General features: G+C 48.4%; 3 protein-coding genes across 8 annotated transcripts; 1 reads left to right on the top strand and 2 right to left on the bottom strand.

Annotated features, from left to right (window-relative positions):
- The first annotated feature begins 67 nt into the window (after positions 1-67).
- Positions 68-8,812, top strand: Akip1 (A-kinase interacting protein 1). Of its 6 annotated transcripts, none has more exons than XM_050163415.1 (6): positions 68-178; positions 362-586; positions 1,351-1,431; positions 3,524-3,637; positions 5,642-5,722; positions 8,361-8,812. In XM_050163415.1, the coding sequence occupies exons 1-6, from the start codon at positions 161-163 to the stop codon at positions 8,502-8,504; spliced, it is 663 nt and encodes a 220-aa protein (XP_050019372.1). In that variant the 5' UTR covers positions 68-160; the 3' UTR covers positions 8,505-8,812. The 6 variants fall into 6 exon arrangements, with proteins under 6 accessions (XP_050019372.1, XP_050019371.1, XP_050019376.1 ...); XM_050163414.1 differs by having other exon boundaries at positions 5,639-5,722; XM_050163417.1 differs by having other exon boundaries at positions 167-217; positions 5,639-5,722.
- A 223-nt stretch (positions 8,813-9,035) lies between these two features.
- On the bottom strand, positions 9,036-17,905 carry CUNH11orf16 (chromosome unknown C11orf16 homolog). Its single transcript, XM_050163413.1, is given in 5 exon segments — positions 9,036-10,001; positions 11,075-11,701; positions 12,831-13,065; positions 15,380-15,536; positions 17,231-17,905. Coding segments are annotated over 5 exon segments (1,554 nt in total). The 5' UTR covers positions 17,398-17,905; the 3' UTR covers positions 9,036-9,633.
- Positions 17,906-20,469: 2,564 nt separating this feature from the next.
- Positions 20,470-21,248, bottom strand: Ascl3 (achaete-scute family bHLH transcription factor 3). The gene has a single exon (XM_050163423.1). It carries the CDS (start codon positions 21,240-21,242, stop codon positions 20,718-20,720), a length of 525 nt encoding a protein of 174 aa, XP_050019380.1. The 5' UTR covers positions 21,243-21,248; the 3' UTR covers positions 20,470-20,717.
- Between the last annotated feature and the right edge of the window lie 2,989 nt (positions 21,249-24,237).

Raw genomic sequence — 24,237 nt, 5'->3', positions numbered from 1 at the left:
CGCGTCGCGTCAGTAGCCAGTTCGAGCCGGGACCACGTGCCCCTCGAGCCCGGCCCCGCCCACCGCCAGGCCCCGCCCACGTCGTCCCGCAGTTAGCCTAGCAACTGGCGCGAAAGCGCGACCGCGGGAACGCGGGCGTGTCCGGGGAAGCGCTGCGCGCATGCGCCTGGAGAAACAGGTCTGGCGAGGGGCTGCGTCCAGGGCCCGGGAGGCGGAAGTATACGGGGTTGGGGTCCTCCCTTCCAGTCCCCAGCTTGGAGTGCGCGATGCGGGCGGAGGGGGAGCTGGGGTTGCAGGGAAAGGTCCTCCCGGATCCAGGCCTGGGTGCGGCTAACGGGCCGGTGTCTGTGTATGTGCCCAGGGAGACATGGAGTACTGTCTGGCGGCCGCGGCGCTGAACGGGGTGGACCGGCGCTCGCTGCAGCGCTCCGCTCGGCTGGGGAGGGAAGTGCTGGAGCGCGCCAAGAGAAGGGCAGTGGACTGGCGTTCTCCAGAGCAATCCAGAGGCAGCGTGGGGGTCCTTTACCGCCAGGGCCCCTACCAGGAACGATGGTCGGTCCCCGGTCCCCAGCGCCTCCTAGGAGAGGTGAGGGCGCGAGCTGGGGGGGGGGGCACTACTCAGGCATTCTTGACCTCCCACTGGGCCGGAGGGAACCTCCCGTGGCCAAAAGATGCAAAGTATCTGGACAGAGTGGAAAAATCCTTTGGAAAATGCTTTTGACACTTTATGATTTTATACGGGTCTCAAGTAGCCCAGGCTAGCCTTGAACTCCTGCCCACGCTTCAAGTACTAGTTTTAAAGGGGTTGTGCACCAGCACTGTGTGACCCATTCTTTATAAGTAACGAAAGAATAGTAGTATTCTGTTTGACTACTTTTAAGATACAATTTCTTGCGGAGTGTGGTGGTGCACGCCCTTAATCATACCACCTATATGACTCAGAAGTAGATAGATCTCTGAGTTCGAGGATAGCCTGGTCTACATAGCAAGTTTCAGGCCAGCTAGGGTTACATAGTGAGACCCTGTCTAAATTAAGTAAATAGAATTCTTAATGTGGTGCCAGAACATAGGAGATGGGGGCAGGCGGATCTAGTGTTCATGTGACCCTGTCTCAAAAACCCTAAACAATAACAGCTTTAGCAAGTAAAGCCAGCTAACTTGTTATTTTAGATCCTGGATAAATTGCATGTCTAGTTTACTGAGTTAAAATTCTTTCTCAGCAAGATCCTTTTTCCAAATTTCAGCTTGCAGAAGCTTTCCTAAAAGTAAACAGAAGCTATTTCTCAAAAGCTGTCCTTTTCCAGTAGGCAGTAGTAGGTTTCACCTATCACTTGCCATTTGTTCAAATAGAGAGAAGAAAGGCGCCCAACCCTTAGTGCTTCCTTCAGAACAATGGCTGAATTCATGGACTATACTTCCAGTCAGTGTGGGGTAAGTTGGTGTGAACTCCCACTGTGCTCCTGCTCTGTGCTTGGGAAGAATCAGTACTCCTCTATCCTGGGACCTATGGGGCCTTCGTGAGCAGGTTATAATCAATTAATTAAGACAGGTGGTAAACATAAGTTAGAATTCAGCCAGCAAACATTTATCCATTCCATTCTAACTCTGCTTGTTGAAGACACAGCAGGAAAAGGCCTTTGCTCTCCTTGGGTTTTCAGTTGTGTAAGGAGTATGGTGCTTAGCTCCTGATTCCACAATGAAGTCTAATTTGAGGCTGTTTCCTTTTCCCTTTGCAACTAAGTTAAAATCTTCAGGATACTCATGAGTTGTTTGGTTTTTCAAAATGCGTTGAATCAAAAACTGAATTGGAAAGCCTGTATGTTAGGTCTCAACCTTCAGTGTTTGTTTCCAGTTCATGGTGAATATCCCAGTGGGTTCCTAAACAGGTGTTGGTGACAGAGATGCCCATGTGACACAGATGCAGGTGTGTGGTTTTTAATGGCAAGGCCTGCTTCCCAAAGATCAAACCATGTTCTGTAGCTTTCAGCTAGCCAACTGGCCGCTCTGAAGACTCACCTAAGGCCTGTGACCCGAGCAGTGAGAAGTAGGGAGTACACTCTGGACATGAAGCTCCCCTCTTTGTGGTGTTTAGCTTCCCATGGTAAAGTTCAGATTTCTGAGGCCCCAGCTTTATTATTGACGTCTTTGATTTCCACTGAGAGATGAATAGCAAATGATCACAACACCATGCAAGGTGTGTTCATTGAAATGAGTGAACAGGTTTTAACTTCTGAAACCCATACATATACTGAGATTGAGGGGATGGATGTTAAAGGCAGATGCTGAAGGAAAACACAGGTTCTGTTTTCTCAGAATCACACCAAGCTTTACCTGTGCATGGCTGGGATTTTAGGATATTGTTGTGTAAGCGAAATAGAAAAGAATTGGTTTTGCCATGCTTTCAGGCTCCAGGTATAAAGATCCCCAAGTTGCCAATCTTTCAGTTTTGTTAGAGGTAAGATCTCAAGGTTGTTCTCAGGCCTGCTACTTACCTAGTCTTGATCTCCTTGCTTCCCACTTTCTGAGTATAGGGGTTATATATGCCACTACTATACCCAACTCCTGCCTTTTACAAACATTCTCTAGATTACAGTAGGCTTTCAAGCAAAGAGCTATGGTTCAGAGAACATTCAGCTCTACTATACAATGATGACCTTAGACATTGGTTCATGGTTCAGTCAAATAAGAGTTGTCTTTGAGGCTTTAGCAAACCAGGGTTCTTCAGGTAGGGTTTCAGCTATGTTCCACTTCGATCCTATTACAGAGTGGTGCTTGAGAACTTTTTAGCCTTTCGAAGATTTAGCAAAGTGTCCAGGATTTGGCTCCAGAGTTTGAAAGCGGCCTTTAAAATGCCATAGGTCCGTGTCCTGACTCTCCAGGCTTCTCCTCCCTCCTCTCACATTCCTTTGACACTGTCCCACAGTGTGTGCCAAACAAGCTTGTGTTGTCTTCACACTCAGAGTCAAGGGCAAATACAAGGTCATCTTGGAAGAGGAAGAAGGAACCAAACAAGAAAAATGTAATTTTTCTGATCTTTTGGATTATTCCTACACTAGGGATCTCTCTCCTTGCCTTCCCCTGTGGAGAACCCAGGGGCAAAAGGCACAGCTGTTAGGTTTGTTTTCTAGTCTTCTGTGTTTCTTCAATGAAGAAATTACTACGTTTTCCCCCTACCTCACCTGAGTACCTGGAAGTAAACAGAGAATTGTTGATCCGACTCTGTCAGGGGAGGAAATGAAAGGGTGGATGTACTTGACATTGAAGTGAAGATTTGAAAGCCTTTACCCTCGCAGAGAATATCATCCTTTATTTAGTTGGCCAGAGTTCTTGCCCTCCAGAGGCAGCAGGTGGCAGCAAAACCATGCCAAATGCAATATCCTTGTGTTAGCATCTCAGGCCAAGGACAGGTGATTGGCCTTTTTTCTCATGCTTCCGCCCTTAACCTTACTGTGCACAAGTATCAGAGAGTCTTTCTGAAGACTTGGCCAGAACATTTAAGTGTTCTCTCACGTTATTTCTCCAGAAATACTACTCATCTGTGCCAGAGGAAGGAGGGGCCACCCACGTCTCCCGTTACCACAGAAGGCAGCCTCCAGAAGTGCACGTGCACTCAGGCCTAGGGCACGGTCAGGAGCAGGTACGTGTCTTCCGTGTTCCACGCCGTGCCTGTAGCCTTGCAAGGTTGGGGCTGTGATTTGAAAGTCTGTGGGGTTTTGTGTCATCAGATGCCTCTGTGATTCAGCATTCCAGTACTCAGCAGACACATGTGACTTCATAGCATCCAGGAACTTAGAGAAACAGAGGTTTGTCTGAAGCAAGGTTATTTATTTCACTCTAAGATCTTCAACTGAACCTGTAATCCTGGGCCGTGGAGTTCTGGGGCAGGCTTAAGAACCACATATTCCCGTATATATCTAGAAATACAAAAGAGGGTTGTTGTCTTAAGTCAGGCCCAGGCCTTTAATCCCACCACTTGGGAGGCAGAGGCAGGTGACTCTCTTGAGTTTGGAGTCAGCCTGATCTGCACAGAGAATTTCAGGACAGCCAGGCTATGTTAACTGTCTCAGCAACAAAAACGACTTTATTTTTAACTGTGTGTATCTGTGTCTGGGTATGTGCACATAAACGCAGGTGCCCAAGAAGTCTAGAGGAGGGTGTTGGGTCCATCGGAGTGGGCGTCACCAAGTGGTTGTGGTCCACCCAGCATGAATACTGGGAACCAGATATGGGTCCTATGCCCTTAGCCACGAACTATCTTTCCAGCCCCCAGAAAAGAGATTTTTTAATAGTTATATCTTACTGATATAGTGATACTGCCATGTCTTTGATAATATTTGAAAAAGAAATATGTGTGTCACGGGGGTTGTCTCATTATATATTTTTCATTTTTCAGACAGGGTCTTGCTGTGTTGCCAACTCTGATCATGAACTGGTCTTAGGTCATCCTTCCTCCCCAGCTTCTAGGGTGGCTGAGACTACCTTGGTTTTTTTATAAGGATAAGAGCTAGCAGCCCCTCATCACACACGCTGTCTTGTTTGGTTGGTTGGTTGATTTGGTTTGGTTGTTTTTTTTTAACTTTATTTATTTATTATGTATACAATATTCTGTCTGTGTCTGCAGGCCAGAAGAGGGCACCAGACCCCATTACAGATGGTTGTGAGCCACCACGTGGTTGCTGGGAATTCAACTCAGGACCTTTGGAAGAGCAGGCAGTGCTCTTAACCTCTGAGCCATCTCTCCAGCCCTGCTTCGAGACAGGGTTTCTCTCACTCTGTAGACCAGGCTGACCTTGAACTCAAAGAGATCATCCTGCCTCTGCCTCCTGAGTGCTGGGATTAGAGGTGTGAGCCACCACAGCCTGCTCACACTCTGTCTTTTAAATATGTGTTGTGTGAAAGCCAGAGGTTCTGTTTGTTCAACAGAAGTAGACATTTTGGTTTTGAGTTTTCTTAAACTCCTTTAATTATACTCAAAGATGTCAGACTTAAGTTCAGATTAAAATCCCTGATTTCTCTGATCTGCGAGTCATCTTAGGGTCGTAGAATGAAGAGGTTTAGCAAAAATGATAGGAGTGAGTGTGGGTTATGAGTGGACTCAGTGCTGGCGGCAAGAACCCTTTGAGTTCTTCCCTGGGATGTGAGGCATCACCGGAGTCTGTGTCCTGAAATCCCCTTTCCACCCTGGCCTGCTCTCTCCTTAGAGAGCTTGGTGAGGTGTGTAGGTGGCAGAGTGACAATCCTCTTTCCTGTGGAGTACAAAAGGGAAGCCTCTAAGGCTTTCCATTTCCCCGACGATACCGTGAAAGTCTGGGTATCATGACTTCAGCATTTCAATCTTTTCCTTCCATCAAGGAGCCCATGTTATAGTCCAGGAGACCAGGGCTCTGAGTTAAGTGAGTCCTGCTAGTGAGTAACAGGACATGGGATTTAAACTCGTTTGCCAGACTCCAAAACTCACATAAGGAAAAAAGCAACAATGGAAAACACATAGCTAAAAACAGCTCTAACTGTAGCAAGGAGATGGTTAATAACAGGTGACAGATGAGAAAAGGCGTAGGAAATAATCCTAGTAAGAGAAGAGAAAATGTCTTTGCTTTCAGAAGGTCAAAACTCAGGTCCTAATCAATATTTATCTCAGCAGAGAAACGGCAGAGTAGAGACATCTATTGGTCCAGGAAGCAGCTCCCAAACATCAGAGTACTCTCTAGAGGCATCCTGGCTTGTGAGTACAGAGCTCTGTGCCTGGCTTCACTACCCTTCTGTAAGCCAACTGACCTGTTACCAATTGGGCTCCATTTGTGTGAGCTCTACAGTGTCTTCAAATTGAGAGGTTTACACACTTGAGGGTCCACAAGATTTTGGTTCATTGCAAAATGCTGTTTTCTTAGTGTCCTTTTCCTTCACTAGAGGCTCAGGGGCTGCTCTGTGGCCTCAGCTCATAGCTGTGGTTGGAAAGAATGTGAAGTATTCACAGCTCACTTCCTAGGCCAGCTGGGCTGCCATGGGCTCCTGAGAGGATTTCACCATCTGCTGAAGCAGTGGGAGGCCCTGACCCCTGCTTGTAAAATGCAGCCATTGCTGAAATTCCAGCATGTCTACATGTGCTGATACTGGCTTCCAAAGCATCTGAAATGTTTCTGTGGGACAAAAAAGAAGTAGATACGAATTTCAGGACCAAGGAGTAAGTAGTCTGTGAGCCTGAGGAGTTTGTTTGGGACTTGGAAGAGCTGGAATTCTGAAGAAGGAACTTAGACATATCACTGCACTAAATCCCTTCTTGTTTGTATATAGTTTCTTACTAACCAGGATTTGGATATTCTAGAGTAATTAGCAACTGAAAATTTTGCTTCTAGTACAAATGCAAGCTGTCAGCTGTGGGTGTCTTCATTAGTGTTGCTTTTGGTAATTCTGATTGGCCTGGAGTTCCAGTATGAAGATGGATTTTTTTTCAGATTTATTTTATTTGTATACATGTATACTTACACATATGTATGTATACCACATGCATGCTTGGTACCTTCAGAGGCCAGAAGAAGGTGTCGGTGCCCTAGAACTGGATTACAAGGTATTGTGAGCCCTCACCATCACCTGGATTCTGGGACCCAAACCTCCATCCTCTACAAGGGCAGGAAACAAGTGCCCATAGCTGCTGAGCCGTCTCTCCAGCCCCACACAAGAGCACACTAACCTCAGCGCTGCCCAGTATGGAGATGATTCTGCGGCCCTGTACACGGTTGACGCCTGGTAAACAGCAGTGCCGTCGCCACCTTCCTCACATCAGCGAAAGGCGTTGGACCTTTAGGTTTTTCGGAAGTGGGAGAAAGATAACAAAGTAGCTTTTGAAAAAGTTGACCTCAAGTCTGCCAGCAAGGCAGGGTGGTACGAAACTTCATGAAAGTACAAATATCACTTATTCCTGCTATGGATTTTCTGGCCAGTAGTTTCATTAGTCTCCCGTGTGTGGTGTAGAAATGACAGCTCTGCCTGATGTTCCTTCCAAGCACTGGGCAGACAGGAGGTAGCAGCTGCAGTCTCCGGTGACGCAGTCGTTCAAATCAAACCAGAATAAAAGTAAAAGACCAAGTTTACTGAGCACAAACATTCCCGGGTGATCTTCCCGACCCCCAGAGATGAGTCTGGGAGAGGAGGCCAGAAAAAAAACCATGTGGCTGTTCTCCAAGAGGCAGTTTAAATACTCTGTAGGCTCAGTCTTAAGTGGCTCCAGGGGAGGAGCCACTACTTGGTGGGTTTTCTAAGTTCAGGGATCTGGAGGGGGGTCGAAGCGGAGTTCCCAGCTAAGTAACAACCCACATGCACTTTTTTTTTCTTTGAGATAGGGTCTCTCTATGTAGCCCTGGCTATCCTGAAACACACTGGGTAGACCAGACTAGCCTTGAACTCACAGATTCTCATCTGCCTCTTTCTCCCAAGTAGTGGGAATAAGGTGTGTACCACTATGCCCAGCTCAGCCCAGATGCACTTTGACTCTTACCTGCTCTCTCCTGGTTGGTGACTTTTCTTTTTGCTGTGTGAACTAAGGCCTATCCCCTGCCAGTGCACCTGCCCTGAGCCACCGTCCAGCCAGGTATGGAGTCTAGCTGGAGGATGTCTGTGCTCAGTGCAGCTGCCCTGAGCCACCATCCAACCAGGTATGGAGTCTAGCTGGAGGATGGTCTGTGCTCAGTGCAGCTCTGAACACCGTCCATCACCTCCAGCTTTCAGAGCTTTGCAACATGAAAGGGCCCATCTTCCAAGTAAGTGCTTCAGTGACAGAGGGCGTCCATTCAGATTGTTAGCTTGGGGGAGAAACAGTGCCTCATCCTTCTGAAGGGAGTACGGCAAAGCATGATCAAAAAGTCATTCATTATCCCAACGCCTTGTCAGGCGGACGTGCCATTCTCTAACTGATTCCCGAGCCTTTCTCTCCGCCTAACTCCCCCACCTAGCATTGTCTCCGTTTTTTTTTTTTTTTAAATCAAGGTTTTTTCTCTTTCTGTGTAGCCCTGGCTGTCCTGAAATCTCTTATGTAGACCAGGCTGGCCCCAAACTCACAGTTTGTGAGCAACCACACCTGGCAGGTGCTCTTTTTAGAATTCGTCATGTTTCTCTAACACGTTTTCACTCACAAAGTTTGCACATGTACTTGTGAAGTAGATATTCTCAGATCTAGAGAGAAGGCAACAAGCATTAAGGCTGAGAGTCACCCAGACAACAGTGCCATCCTGAGACCAAGCTGATCCTTGAAATCGGGGCTCCATGTCTACATTTCTCCCACCTCCGGCACACAGTGACAGCCTGGTGGAGGTGCTGACGCGGCTCTGAGGTCAGACTTTAAACCACGTTGCCTCTTTTCCTTTCAGGCCGAGGACATCTCTAAGGACCTCTACATAGAAGTGTATCCAGGGACCTATTCTGTCACTGTGGGCTCAAGCCCCTTAACCAAGAAGACTCATGTGGTCGCGGTTGACTCGGGGCAGAGTGTGGACTTGGTCTTCCCCGTATGAAGCTGACTGTCACTGCCGTCACGTCACTCTTTTTTTAAGTAGCAAGAAGAATAAAACCACCTAATGATTGTCTTAATAATGATATACGGATCCTACTCTTAGTATTGGCTGTAGGGGGTCAGCCTTTGTGAACTGGGGTCTGTCTTTCAGAGCCCATTTTAACTTGAGAGTATAGAAGTCCGCATCCTGTGTGCCTGAAAACAGTAAGGGAATGGTGCTGTCCGAACAGCTTTCACTGCTGGCTTTCTAAGGGAGTGTAAATTATGATAATAAAGGGAGAGATTGGGAAATAAAAATAATTTATTTTATTGGTGTTAGAAAGAAACCCTGCCCCCCATGTACAACAGTGGGCTATGAGAAGACAGCAGTGGACACACCCTGTCCTTTTGTGAAGAGGGTCCTAAGCGGTTCGCCAGCCCTGGCAGGGAGATCCAGTGCGGGACTACCGGCCCCTGTGCCCCTCACAGCGGGTGTCTTCCCATGCGCTTACCTGCAGGAGGTCTCGGGAGCAGGTGCTGGTAGGTACTCCCCTGTGCTCAAACTCCTGCTAAGGCTTTGTCAGCTGCCCTTTTTAATCCCTTTTCAAATGTTTACCCCATTAACCTTCCAGGAGAAAAACCTTAAATCTTATATACTGACTATAATTTTTATTTTGTTTCTGTTTTGATTCTTCAGATGAGACAGGATCTCACACTGTAGTAGCAGACCAACCTAGTACACAGTCACCTAGGCCGGCCTCATACTTGGAGCAATGCTCTTGCCTCACAGGCATGAACCACAATACCTAGTTTGAGTCTTAAGATTATGTGTATGAGTATTTTGCTTATGTACCATGTGTGTGCCCGGTACCCACAGAGGCCAGAAGATGCTTGTTAGCTGCATATGAGTGCTGGAAGCAAACCTCAGTCTTCTGCAAAAGCAACAAATCCTCTTAACCAATGAGTCCACCATAGCCCCAATTTTTAAAATTATGTGTATATGTATGAGCTTGTGCATCTAAAGTATAGGTACCCTCAGAGTCCCAGAGAGGGGGTCTGCTCTACTTTTGGAGTCTTTCAGATGCCCTGCCCAGGCATTCTGCTTTACCCAGATGCTCAAGGCTTTTTTTAAAAAAATATTTATTTATTTATTATGTATACAATATTCTGTCTGCATGTATGCCTGCAGGCCAGAAGAGGGCACCAGACCTCATTACAGATGGTTGTGAGCCACCATGTGGTTGCCGGGAATTGGAACTCAGGACCTTTGGAAGAGCAGACAATGCTCTTATCCGCTGAGCCATCTCTCTAGCCCAGGGCTTTTCTTCTAAGGGAATTGTTCCTCTGGTTGTCCCAATGCCCTGACTTCGTTGTCTGTGTTCAGCTTCTGGTTGAGTCTGCCGTGTTCTCATGTTGGTGGCTTTCAGGGCTGGCTCCTGGGTGGTCTCCACAACTGCAGTTTGCACTCTGTCCTGTTGGTTGTCCTTGTCTTTTTCCTTATTGTGTCAACGTCTTGTTCCTAAACCCAAGATCGGTTAGTGGGGCTGGTGCTGGAGACAGGGGAGGTGACAGCTGCTCTTTCCTTTCTAGCTTTGTATCCTTGTAGGGGATGCATAAGGCCGTGCTTGGAGGGCAGAGATCGCAAGACGTAGAGCTGAAGACTGACAGCCAACTCTGGACTTGACAGACTGATAGCAAGTACTGGTGGAGTGCTAGTGCTTAGTACTGATTCAATGCCCATCCTGTTTAGAAATCAGACAGTACATTTCCTTACAAGGACGCAAAGCTGGGAAGGAAAAGGCTGTTACCTGCTGCTGCCTCCAGCTCTGGCTTACACTTGGCTTTGTGCACATCAGTTATCTTTGGCACTTGACTATGACAGGCAGTATGGCATCCGCATGGTGACTCCCATTTACAGTCCTAGAACCAGGCTAGTCTAGGTGACCAGACCCAGTCAGAACTGCTAAGACAACAGAAACAGCAGGGGATGGGACTTCTAAGGAAGAAATAGCTGGGGGTGGCCCTTTCCCACACCCCACACCTTCTCTGTGTAGATTTAGAATATTCCTGATGTTGCTCCATGGGCCAGCTCCAGAAATATAAATCTTTTTCTGGACTGCAACAAAACAGCTGGGACCTAAAAGATACATTTCTCTTCTTTGTAATTAAGTATTAGATGAGTGGAGACAGAAAAAGATATGACTAGGGATGCTGGTAGAGTACCTGCCTGGCATGCACCACATAAACCTGGCATGGTACTACATCCTGTAATCCCAGCCCTTGGGAGGTAGAGGTGGGAGGATCAGGGGTTGAAGGTCATCTTTGGCTACATAGGAAGTTTAAGGGCATCTTGGGCTATATGAGACCCCGTGTCAAAGAAGAGGAGGGTGTTAAATAGAGGAACCAATCAGAGCACAAAGATCAAACCATCTGTCCTCTCCTGTTCATGTGGAAGCTACCTCTTCCCTGATCTGACAGCCTGCATTCCATACATTACTTCCAAGCCCACCAGAGTATTCCATATTTCAAGAGACCCTTGCAGCCCCTAGCCCCTGTCTGGGAAGCTAGCATCAAACCCCTGGTATACCATACCCGGTTTTCCAGGGGGCGGCTCAGGCCCGTTTCTCCTCCAGTACCTCCACTCAGGCTGGCTGGGGCCACACTGCTGTAGAGGCTTCTCAAAAATGATGGGATCAGTGTTAACTCCTCTGTTTACCATCTGTCTCTGCGGAAGTCCCTTCTCCAGATGACTCTCTGAATTCTCTTCCTCAGAGGAGGAGGACATATTGTAGCTGAACGCTGCTATCACCTCTTCTTTAGGACCTTGTAGGGACAGAAGCTGAGCTGTGGGCTTCGGCTCTGACTCTGGGAGTTTTCTTGTTGTGGCCTCTGAGGTCCTTGTTAGTGGCCACCAGCTAGGCCCCACCAAAGGACAGCCACAGAAACAGCTCTGATACAGAGGCTGGCAGCAGACACAAGAGAGGCAGGGAGGACATGAGGAGTCCAGAGGAGATCTGTGTGTGGTGCATCTAGTGTTAGGTCCCAGCTGAAAACAGTGAGGTGCCCACAGGAAAGGACTGTGGCAGCCCCAGGTGTGAGGTGTTTGTAGTCTCTCCACAGCCTTCTTCCAGACAGTGGGGGGCACCCACCTGACCCTGTCTAGAGGAACCTTAGTTGTCTTGCCATTCCAGAAGTGAACAGTGATTTCTTCTTTAGATGCTATGAACAGAAATGGGAGACATTTTTTTTTTTATGATTCCTGGTTCTTTGGAATAAAGCCCAAAGCCTCAGCCCCACCCCCTGTTCTTCTTGGCTCTTCATGTGCTGCTGTGCCCAGAGAGCCTTTGGGAATGTCCCCTCTCCCATACCACACCGACCACTGGAGGACTTCCTGGCACCTCCCTGCCCCCTAGGCTGCAGAGGGCCTGGAGGGACCTGGTTTTCGTGCAGAACCAAAGCACAGCCTCAGCAAAGTTTTCTATGATTCTCTGAAGAACAGCTGTGCCGATTGGCTGGCACAAGAGGCTTGTCAGTCCCTGCAGGACCTGGTGAGTGATGGGAGGTGAGTTCCCATGACTAGAATACTTTCCCTGCCACCACCACACATGATGTTTTTGTTGGGTTCGTCGGTTTGAGTTTTTGAGATAGGTCTCATGTAGCCCAAGCTGCTTTTAGCTCCATGATTCCCACTTCAGCCCACTGAGTGCTGGAATTCTAGATGCCATGACATCACGCCCAGCTCATGCGCTGGTTTAGGTAATCAGCATAGACATGGTAGTTGTAGGCTGTTTCTCTTGGTTTGATTTTATGCCTTTTGGGTTTTTGTCGTTATTTGCTTTGTTTTATAAATGTCTTTATTAATTTTTATTCTATGTGTTTTCATATGTTTAAGTGTTTTACCTGGGTGTGTGTATGTGTGCCACATTCTAACATGGTGCCCAGGGAGGCCAGAGGATGGTATTAGGTCCCCTGGAACTGGAGTTATAGAAGGATATGAGCTTCCATGTAGGTGCTGAGAACTGAATGTTAACTACTGAGCTGTCTCTCCAGCCCCCACTTTTTGTTTTTTTGAGACACTCTTATCTGTAGCCTAGGCTGCCTTCAAACTCCCAGCAATGCTCCTGGCTCAGTTTCCTATGTGCTAGCATTGCAGACACAAGCCACCAGCTTCTGTCCTCCCTGATACTAACCATAACACACCCTGGGAGATAGGACCGATCTGCTGCCACTGCAGGGTAAGGCCACTGGGAAATGTGCGAGGGTTCTCTTTGCTGTGACTCCTACACTGTGGAGCCATGGCCACGAGCAGTGCTCCTCTGGGCGTGTAGGGTGACAACAGCTTCCTCACCTTTCTGGCCTTTTTGCTTCTCCAAGCCCAGGAGAACAGTGCCGGGGCCGTACCGCTGTTGCTCTGCTTCCCAGGGGGCCAGCACCTTGTCACCAGGCTGCAGTGAGCGTGGCATGGATGGCGAGAACTGAATGACATCTTCTGGAAATACCACTCTCCGTTGCTGGCCTGGCAGCTTTAGGCCTGTGACAAGGGGAGCCTCAAATTCCACAACCAGGGCCCCCCTCCTCTCCAGCTGTGGGAAAGAAAATAGAGTAAGATTTGACATTAAGGGCTAGGGAAATGGTTCAGTAATCAAGAGCCTTGGTGGCCCTTGCAAGGGATCATGGTTTGGTTCCCAGCACCCACTTGGAGGTTCACAACTATCCATAATTCCAGTTCCAGGGGATTGGACACCCTCTTCTGGCCTCTGTAGCCACCAGGCATACACACATGATGCACATACATATATGTAGGCTATCTTAGTTACTGTCCTAATGCTTTGATAAAACACCATGACCAAGGTAACTTATAAAAGGACATGTTTACTGGTCTTACAGTTTCATGGGGTTAGATTCCATGGCCATCATGGTGGGGAACATAGCATCAAAGAGGCAAGGATGGTACTGACGCCGAAACAGAGCTTATGTCTCGATCCACAAGTACATGGCAGAAAGAGCAGAGAATGATACAGGCTTTTGAAACCTCAAGCCCACCCCCACGACATGCCTCCTTTGATAAGACTACATCTTCTAATCCTTCCCATACAGTTCCACCATCTAGGGACCAAGCATTTAAATATATGAACCTAAGAGGGCCAGTCTCGTTCAAACTACCACACAGACAAAGCACTCATGCATAAAATAAATCTTAAAAAAAAAAAAGATTTGAAATACAGCAGAAAAACAGAGTGGCAATATATACCCATAGTCTCAGCACAAGAGAGGCTGAGGCAGGGGAATTGCTCTCGAGTTTGGGGGCAGCCTGGGCTTTCTACTGAATTCAAGGTCATGTTGAGGTCATCAAGGGCCAGGGCAACTGAGGCTACAAACTGAGACTCTGTTTGAAACAACAAAAAGATGGGGCGAGCAAGATGGTTCCGTGGGGAAAGGCACTTGCAGCCAAACCCGACTTCCTGAGTTTGATTCCCAGGACCCACACGATGGAAGGCGAGAACTGACTCCCCCAGTTCTCTTCTGACCCACTTGCCATGGCACATGTACACACAAGAGCACGCACATGCTCACATGGAACCACATTCACAAAGTCTAGGGATGTAGCTAGTTGGTAGAGTGCATGTCTAGTGTGTAGACCTGGGCTCCATCCCCAGCAGAACATAAACCACGCACAGCAGTGCAACAGATAATCTGAGAGGCAGAGGCAAGAGAATCCAAGTTCAAAGTTCAAGGCATCCTGGAATACAGGAGGTCCTATGTCAAAAAATTAAAAATTGGGACCCAAGAGATGGCTCTGTAAGATCACTTACTACTCTTGCAGAAACCCCAAGTTTGGTTCCCAGCTCCCACAGGGCAGCTCACAACTATCTGTAACTCTGGTTCCAGGCTTACTAACACCCTCTTCTAGCCTCTGTTGGCATTCTGTGCACATGGTAGACACAGTCATACAGACAAACTCACAGACATAAAATTAAAATAGATCTAATTTTTATTTATTTTTGTTGTGGTGGTGGTGGTTTTCGAGACAGGGTTTCTCTATGTAACAGCCCTAGCTGTCCTGGAGCTAGCTCTTGTAGACCAGGCTGACCTCTAACTCACAGAGATCTGCCTGTCTCTGCCTCCCAAGTGCTGAGATTAAAGGTGTGCACCACCACCGCCTGGCCCAAAACTAATTTTTAAAAGAGAAGTCTAAGCCAGGAGGTGGTGGCGCACACCGTGACTGGCTGAATCTCCTCTGCTTTTGTCATTAGTTAGCACTTCAGTGGTCCAAGCAACTAAGCTGGCCCCTTGGGGATGCTTGAGCTGTAACTTGTGCCCCCAAATGGGAGTGACAACCTAGGGTCACCTCCAAAGCAGGGGTCCCCCCAGCAGTGTCCAGTCCATGGGCAACTCTATGGAGGTGACTTGACTTATCAGAACATTTTTGTTCTGTGGTGATTTAGCATACATGAGCATGTTTTTAAAAATAGGCTGAATATTTTCTATATTTGCATTTTTTGACATAGACAGAGACACATATACACATAAATAAAAAGAATTTGGGAACGAGGAAGTTTAAATAGCTAATAGAGAAAGCCATGTTATATGGAAGGCAGAATTTGGGGTGATGCTTCTTCAAGCTAAGGAAACCCCAAGATTTTGAGCAAATACTGAAAACTACGAGAGGGGCAGGAAACAGACTCCTCCTCGTAGCCCTTAGAAAGAACCAAACCTACAATGCCTCAAGAGTGGGAAACAAATGAGGTTTCTGTTGTTCAAGCTATTCACTTTGCGGAACTTCACCACACAGCCCTAACAGCTTAGCCAAGGAACCAGACTTACAAAATGTACACAGCTAAGACACACCGGGCACAACTAAGTCATCCAGAGGAGCGTGTGGCCAGAAGCACTTGCCTCCGGAGCAGTCTTTATCTGAGCCAGATAATAAAAGCCTTCCGGTTCCCTCCTGGCCAGGACCCAGGGGCCAGCAGCATCTCCGACTCTTCCCAGCCAGCTAAGCCCCTGCCACGATGTATCAGCAGTGTGGGAACATGGGTGACAAGAACCACACCTGGGAAAAACAAATGAAATCAAGGGACGAGCACAAAATCCTGTAAGCATCAATAGACTATAGAAGTGGCTCAGAGGGTAAAGGTGCTTGCCACAGACCCCAAACTGTGGAAGGAGAAAACCGACTCCCATAGGTTGTCTTCTGACGGCCACATGTGAAATATAGTGTGTGTTCCCACCTAGATAAACATATGAATATGAAATATAATAATAATAAGATACGTGCCTCGGGGTCTGATCTGAGGAGGCTCACTGCATGAGGGTGAGAAGGTGGGCACAACAGAAATCCAGGGAGAACGTGGCAATCTATGACTTGCTGCAAGATCAGCTCGACTTCTGGAGTTAGCAGAAAGTGAAGGGCACATAGGGCGTTTTCTGTATGGGGCATTATTTCAGGAAAACCAAATGAAATCTGCTTGTATGCTTGTGTTAATCAATGCTTGAAAAACTGGGATTCTACGATGAGGTAACAAATTGACAGGGGAATCAAACTGTAAGTTGCTTGGCTTCAGGGGTCAGAGGGATGTGGACATGTTGGAGCTGGGGCAGTTGCAGAATGGGGGATCTGGTTTGGGGGAGGTTGTTTTCAAATATTTATTTTTACTTTTTGAAGTATGTGTGTGTTCAGATTCCCTGGAACTGGAGTTGCAGGTGTTTGTGAACCGCCTGATGTGGGTGCTGGGAGTTGAACTCAGGTCTCCTAGGAGTACAGATATGCACTCTTAACTGTAGAGTAGTCTTTCCAGCCCAAGAGGGTATGGGCTTTTGAAAAAAAGTTGTTTTTTGCAGACAAGTCTGAATGTAAAGATGCTTAACTTGGAAAAAAAGCCAGGTGGTGGTAGCCCCTTTAGTCCTAGCACCTAGGCTGAGGCAGACAGAGGTCTGTGAGTTCAAGGTCAGCCTGGCCTACAGAGTGAGTTCAAGGACACCCAAGGCTGTTATACAGAGAAACTTTGTCTCAAGAAAACAAACCAAATCATCAAAATACAACAACAACAAAAAAAGCTAAGCTTGATCTTGAACAAGGTGATCCAAGCATGGGGCTGGAGAGATGGCTCAGTGGTTAAGAGCACTGACTACTCTTCCAGAGGACCCAGGTTCAATTCCAGCACCCACATGGCAGCTCACAACTGTCTGAAGATCCAGTTCCAGGGGATCTGACATCTTCACACCAATGCACATAAAATAAAATTAAATAAACCATGAAAAATACTTTTTTTAAAAAAAAGTGATCCAAACAAATAAATTAAGAACTTGAGCAATGAACTGGAGAGATTCTCCAGTGGTTAAGGATTAATTCAGAAGACCAGGATATAGTTAGTTTCCAGCACCCACTTGGCTACTAACAATCCTCGGTACGTAACTCCAATTCAAGCGTATCTGCTGCCCTCTTCTGGCCTCTTCAGGTACTGTATGCATGTAGTACACAGACATGCAGGCAAAACACCCAAACACTTAAAATAAATTTAAAAAAATTTTTAAGTTGAGCATCGGACTGCCGTGTCCCTATCCTAGGCAGACTGGTTGGTCCCTGGAACTTGCTACAGGCTGACGTTCCTTTGCCACGTCATAGTCACACTTCAGACAACTGACTGAGGATGCTATTCTGGAAAATCCCAGGCATTTGAGGACTCTAAGCTGCCATTAGGACCAGGAACAGAGGGGAAAGGAAGGACAGAGGACAGAAGCTGGTACCTGGTGAGTGTGCAGCTCGTGGGCAGCCAGGATGCTTGCGTGGCAAAGGGACAGGTGAAGGAGAGGCCCCAGGGTGGCACCGCACCATCTGGGCTGGGGGCTTTCCCGGCTGTGGCCACACTGCAGTATTTGGGCAGAGGCAGCCCAGGCCTGGTAGAGGGCTGCATGGTCTTCAGAGTACCCACCTGGAGCAAACACAGGTATCACAGCTGTAGTCTAATCCCGCCAGGGGACACTCCCCAGTGTCCCCTTTGGAGAACCTATCTCAGAGTGTCCCCCAGGAACTAGGGAGGCCTGAAAGAACTGAAGCTAGAAGCTTAAAGAGATCCCACTTCAATCCTCCCTCAAAGCCGCATGCTCATAGCTTGTTACCACTCCAGAGATGAGCCGTGAGAGGCACCCAGCAGCCCAGCTCCCATTGGGCTTTACCTCTTCCTCCTCCCTGTGGCTAAAACCCCTGTAGCATGCCCTTTCTCTTTACACACCCTGCCGTGACCAACTGACCCCCACCAGAAGCCACCGACTCCCCTCCTAACCTGGTTACCTACAGGACTAGCTAGGGTCCTCCCTTTGTGGACTTATTCAGAGGCAGTAGCAGTCACCTAAGACTTGTTAGGGTCTACCATGGCCCAAAGCCACAAGTCTGATTCCAAAGGGACTTACCTAAAACTCCAAATCCAGCCCAGACCTGAGCCTTACCTCAGTCTCGGCCCCATCTGACAGTTGACACTCATGGCGTTGGTATAACAACTCTTGCTTCCCAGGCAGGTTGCCTAGCAAGTTGCTATGGACTTAATCAAGCAGGCAATGCCAGGGCTTGGGAGTACACTGGGCATGTGCAGAGAGTGACCTGAGGCCCTGAGAGACTTAGATTTCGGAGTGAGGTGGGAGAACCAAGGCAAGTTTTTTATTTTCCCTTTATCTCAATGACGCTTCCTTACAGTGGGAGCCTCTTAGAGGTCTTGGGGGAGTCCCGTGGAGGGGTGCTGAACTCTTCAGAGACTGTCTGCTTCTACCTACAGAAGGCAGAAGGCTGGATTGGGAAACTAACGAGTAGCCTAGGGACTCTTCATTCCTTATAGTTTAAACCAAAATAGCAGGGCTAGGAAGACAGCTCAGTAGGGAAACGGCGTGCTGCGCCAGCATGCAGACCCGTGTTTGTCTCCTCAGCACCCACTTGGCCGGGTTTACATACAACCCTAGCAAAATGTGGAACTCTGCGTTCAGTGAGAGATCCTGCCTCAAAAAAATAAAGGGGATAACAACTGAGGAGGACACCTTCTAGCCTCTACAGCCCCGTGCATGTACAAACACACACACACACACACACTCACACACAAAGGAGCGAGCGTGTTTGTAACAAAAGGAACTCTCCGAATAAGTATGTGAGCTGTAGAAGGATGGGGAACAGATGGGTGACCAAAGGAATAAAAGTCCAGATTCCTTGGACCTGGAGAGATGGCTCAGTGGTTAAGAGAATTGACTGCTGTTCCAAAGGACCCAGGTTCAATTCCCAAAAGGACCCAGGTTCAATTCCCAAAAGAACCCAGGTTTAATTCCCAGCACCCACATAGCAGCTCACATCTGTCTGTAACCCCAGTTCCAGGGCTTCTGACACCCTCACACAGACAAAATGCAGGCAAAACACCAGTGCACATAAAATAAATAAATCATTTAAAAAATAAATAAGAAGCCTGGGCAGTGGTGGTGGCACACGCCTTTAATCCCAGCACTCAGGAGGCAGAGGCAGGCGGATCTCTGTGAGTTCGAGGCCAGCCTGGTCTACAAGAGTTAATTCCAGGACAGCCAGAGCTGTTACATAGAGAAACCCTGTCTCGAAAAACCGAAGATAAAGAAGTCCAGATTCCACTCTCATGCCCGTATCCACAAAGACTGGTGTGCTGAGGCAGTCGCATAGGTGGAGCCAACCCAAGAAACCAAACACGGGTGTGTATGAGTCTCAAGACTGTAGCTGGGAATTGGATACAGACAGACTCTCTTCTTCTTGGGCAGGAATAAAGAGGCATCTAATTCTAGGAGATCCTGGTGGCTATTTTCTGAGAGAGTCATAGAGCTAGACCCAGGCTCTGAGGGACTCTAGTTCAAGTAGCCCACTGCCTCACAGCGTAGTATTCTGCATTGACTTAAAAATGTTCATTTAGTTTTATTTTATGTATATGAGTGTTCTGCCTGCATGTATGTATGTGCGCTGCAGGCATGCCTGGTGCCTGCAGAGGCCAGAAGAGGGCTTTGGATCCCCTGGAACTGGAGTTATAGACAGTTGTGAGCCACCATGTAGATGCTGGAAAGCAAACCTGGGTCCTCTGCAAGAGCAGCAAGTACTCTTAACCACTGAGCCGTCTCTCCAGCTGCTTGTACTTCTTTTTTTTTTTTTAATTTTTTTTTATTTTATTGAGAATGGGAAAAAAAAAGTTTCCGCCTCCTCCCAGCCTCTTGCTTGTACTTCTTGCTGGTGTCGGGGAGATTTGAAAATGACGGGTTGTGGGTTATTCAGTCCTTCAGTTTCACAAGGAATACACTCTCTGTATTAGTTATGACAGTTTGGGTTGAGTTTCCTCTGGCAACTCAAAGTCCCTTGACTGATGATGCTCTCCCAAAGCCAATTCTGCAGTCACCAGGACGACTGTGGCCCAGACACATGCCTCCAATCTCAGTCTAAAAAGACCAGTGAGGGGCAGCCAGAAAGGATTACTGAATGAGACCATGGGGTTTTAGTGATGGTAGCGAAATATTCCTGTTAGAATGGGAGAGTAAAGAGAGCAGGGTGTGTTTGCAAGACTGTGCTTCCCTTTTGTGGGGATGTCAAAGTATATGGAGCTTTGAAAGCCAAGGGGAGCCAGGCATGGTGGCACTGACTTTATTCCTAGGACTCTGGAAACACAGGCAAGTAGATCTCTGTGAGTTACATAGTTAGAGCGAAAAGAAAAAAAAAAAAACCCACCAAGTAAACTAAGTGGGTGCATTCAACAGCAGTAGTCAAAAGTTATTCGTCTGTTTGAGCAACAATATTTTAAGAACTTCACACTCATGTACACATTGCCTTACAGGACACACACATGTCATGCACCAAAAGATAAGGAAAGAAACGGCTTCAAAACGAGAGTAGAGCCAGCTGAGAACAGAATTCGGGATGGAAATTAATCGTGGTCCCGGCACAGGTGACAGGATCGGAACAGGAAGATCGTGTCAACAAATATTTACCAAGCGTACATTTGGCCAAGGCTGTACGAAGGGTGGGGTGGGTGGTGCGGAGACCCCCGGGCACTCGGTACCCTCAGAATACTCAAAGCAGTAAGGCCGGCATGGGAGTCTCGGGTTGCATGGGATAATTCAGTGCCTCTGAAACCAGAGAAGCAGCATTTAAGGAAGGCTGGTAGTGGGACTACTGTTGTCCCCTCCCCCAAACCACGTGTATGAGAATCTACTGGACGCCGCTGAAGCAGAGCCCTTTTGGGAAAGCACTGACTCAAATGACTCTCAGAGACTGGTCTAGGGGGCCGCAACTGGTGGTCCGAGGGTTCCTCCCAGCCTCAGTCTCATCCGGGTACAAGAGAGACTGCAGATAGCTGATGTACTTGATGGCAGCTCGGAGGGTCTCCACTTTGCTGAGTCGCTTCTCCAGGTAGTCCTCGGGCAGGTGTCGCCGCAGCCGGGCGTAGCCTTCGTTCACACACTTGACTCGCTGCCTCTCGCGCTCATTCCTCTTGCGGATGAAGGCAGGTCCGTAGGCATAGTCACAGCGCCTGTAGTTGGCGTAAGGCATGGGGAAAGAGAAGGGGTACGGGTCCCCATAATTGTCCACGATCAGGGTATCGCCGGTAAAGGGCAGCAGAGGCAGCTCATTCGTGTAAGGGGGCGGCACAGGGGCCTCGGGGCACAGGTGGACAGTGACCATGGGGTCCAGGTAGAAGGGCCTGGACAGTGGCAAGTGGGCAGACTCGGAGAAGACGGAGAGGCTGTCTGGAGGGTTGGAGTAGCTTCTGTTGTCCATCGTCTCCCTCTTTCACCTAGAACAGAGGTGTGCTTATCAGTTTGTCCAAATTAAATAAATAAATACATAAATAAAAGAGCAGGTTTGATCTACTTTCTTCGAGATTCATGTCTTAGAGACTTCTGCTTAGTTTCAGGACTCATACTGAAAAGTAAACAGGGTTATAGTCATTTGTGTAGAGGTGCCGCAGTGGTGCCTGAGACTTGTGATTACTGGACTCCAGAGGCCGAAGCAGGAGAATAGCTCTGAGTTCAAGGGAGCCTGGACTGTATAGTGAAACTGTCTCCAAACAGTACCTCCTCTAACAAGGAAGGGAGGAAGGGAGGAAAGGAGAGAAGAAGAAGAAGAAGAAGAAGAAGAAGAAGAAGAAGAAGAAGAAGAAGAAGAAGAAGAAGAAGAACAAGAAGAAGAAGAACAAGAAGAAGAAGAACAAGAAGAAGAAGAACAAGAAGAAGAAGAAAGAGAGAGAGAGAGAGGACGTCCCTTTATCTCTTTTCTTTTTCAAAAATTTTATTACATTTCTCTCTCTCTCTCTCTCTCTCTCTCTGTGTGTGTGTGTGTGTGTGTGTGTGTGTGTGTGTGTGTGTGTGTGGTGTGATGGGGGGGCACTGAATCCAGGGCCTTGCACATGATCAGCAACGTGTCTTGAACTACATGGCCACTACCTTTAGCCTTTGGTATAAAACCCTGAAAGGGTTTTCCGGGGGACCCTGTGGTTGGCCAGTTACCTAGGCGGTGGGGAAGGAATGCTTGTGCTGCCACTGTAAAAGCTTACTGGGGCCAAGCTTGGCTTTTGTTTTTTCCCTTGCTAGGTGTCCTCGGGCAAGTTTCCTAACCCTCTCTGAGCCTCACTTGCTTCCTATGTCCCCTTGAGAGTTTAAAAGTCCTATCAATGCACCGGTCCCAGAATTAACCGTTCTGTTCTCCTTTTTCTTTGCAAATGGATACTTAAGGAGCCTCTCTTTTCTCTGCACTTCATAGAAAATCTAGTTTATATTCCCCGGCCCCCCGCAGTGGAGAGTCCAAACATTCACGTCTTAGAAGCCCAGTTGCTGAGGTCCGAGCGAGCCTGAGATTTCACGGGCATGCTCCTTAAGCTCCTTAAGCATCCACCAGAGCTGCAGCTCTTAGGCGACTTTCTCAGGGAGAAATTTAGGAGTCCCAGGCTTGGCAAACTACACAAAAAAGGTGAAGAAAGCAAACAAAGTAGACGTTTATCGGCAAGACTAGTTAACGCCGGCGCCACGCTCTCCATTTGCTTGTGGTTTTGAGACTGGGTCTTACTGTATATTTGCTGGCCTGACATTTGTTAGACAGCTGAGGCTGGATCCTAGCCATGTGCCACCAAACCTAACTTGGTACCTGAGCATAGCAGGAACTCTACAGCCCTCGATGGGTGATGGAAAGAACAGCCTTTAAGACCAGATTCTGGTGTGCACCCATCTTTGTGAAAAGGCCCAGCCATAGCTTCCGAAAAGATAAGAAACTGAAATCAGAAATGGCTGCTGAGACTGGGGGTGTTGGGAGGCTGGGGGGCTGAGGACTGGGGACTGGGGGGGGCTGAAGGGTTGGGGGGCTGGAGAGCTGGGGGATTGGGAGGCTGGGGGGGCTGGGGACTGGGGTGCTTTGAGGTTCGGGGCTGGAGGGCAGGGGCTGGGGGACTGGAGGGCTGGGAGGGATGAGAGGGCTGGGGGCTGGGGAGCTGGGGACTAGGGGGGCTAGGAACTGGGGGACTGGGGGGATTGGGAGGCTGGGGGACTGGGGCTGGGGGGCTGGGGTGCTGGGAAGTTGGGGGCTGGGGAGTTGGGGGTGGGGACTGGGGGGCTGGAGGGCAGGGGGAGGGGGTTAGGGGCCTAGGGGCTAGGAGGGCTGGGGGCTGGGGGCTGGGGGGTTGGGAGGCTGGGGACTGGGAGCGCTGGGGGACTCAGGGGCTGGGGGACTGGGGGTTGGGGGCTGGGAGGGCTGGGGGCCAGGGGGCTGGAATGCAGGTGAAGAAGAAGGACAAGGTTGTAAGAAGCCATAGTAGGACTGACTGGAAAAGGAATGAGTGCCTGGAACAGCATGTGCCTAAGAGGCTGGGGGAGGATAGTGAGGTCGTGACAATTCCAAACTGAGATGGAGGGGCAGGAAATGGGAGACTCCAAATTACTGACCAAATGACCCACAATAACTAACACAAGACAGAAATCTCTGGAAGATTAAACAGGAGCCAAAACTCTGTCAAAAAGAAAAAGCCGCTGAGAGAAGAAACTAGTTAGGAAATCCCCAAGCCAGGAATTCTAGAGTCTAAGAGAAGAGGGCCAGCGGGACAGAGCCACAAACCCAGCCGACGGGGGCAGGGCATGCGCTTCAGCCCTGGATTCAAACCCAGCACCAAACAGACCAGAGTTTAAGGTCATCCTAGGCTAGGCCGAGATTCATGAGACCCTGTGTCAAAACAAAACAGCTGGCAAATGGGAAACGGGCTGCACCACTAATTTTTGATGATGGCCTTTTTGCCTACAGCAACAGGTTAAATGAAGCTATGCAGTGTCCTGGTTAACTCTGACTGCCACCTTGACGCAGCCTAGAGTGACCTGAGAGAATAATTGTCTACATCTGTTGGCCTGAGGGCCTGTATTGGGATATTGTCTATTGTGTTTTTCTTACTTTATGTATGAGTGCCTGCATGTATGTATGTGCGCCACATGTCGTGTGTGCCTGGTGTCCACAGAGGCCAGAAGAGGGGGTCAGATCCTCTGAGACACACATGTCGTGTGTGCCTGGTATCCACGGAGGCCAGAAGAGGGGGTCAGATCCTCTAGAACTGAGCTACAGGCTGTTCCAAGTGGCCCAGTATCTGCAGAGAACCAAGTCCAGGTCCTCTGCAAGGGGAGCAAGCGCTCCTAACAGCTGAACCATCTCTCCAGCCCCTAAGATATTGTCTTGACTATTAATTGACGTTGGGAGGCCCGCCCCACTGTGGATGGCACCCTGTCTTGGGCAGGCGATCCTG

This window comes from Alexandromys fortis, unplaced genomic scaffold (genome assembly GCF_014885135.2).
Source record: "Alexandromys fortis isolate MF-2015 unplaced genomic scaffold, M_Fortis_MF-2015_v1.1 scaffold_129, whole genome shotgun sequence".
NCBI classification, from domain to species: Eukaryota; Metazoa; Chordata; class Mammalia; order Rodentia; family Cricetidae; genus Alexandromys; species Alexandromys fortis.
The sequence above is the reverse complement of the archived record's forward strand: the minus strand, read 5'-3'. Positions and strand labels throughout refer to the sequence as shown.

Excerpts from the sequence above, each read along its gene's own strand:
- Akip1 (XM_050163414.1), top strand. Across the intron at positions 587-1,350 it reads CCCAGCGCCTCCTAGGAGAG|AGAGAAGAAAGGCGCCCAAC; the intron begins GTGAGGGCGCGA and ends TTGTTCAAATAG. Across the intron at positions 5,723-8,360 it reads CTCTAGAGGCATCCTGGCTT|GCCGAGGACATCTCTAAGGA; the intron begins GTGAGTACAGAG and ends TTTTCCTTTCAG.
- Ascl3 (XM_050163423.1), bottom strand. The coding sequence starts at position 21,242 with ATGGACAACAGAAGCTACTCCAACCCTCCAGACAGCCTCTCCGTCTTC.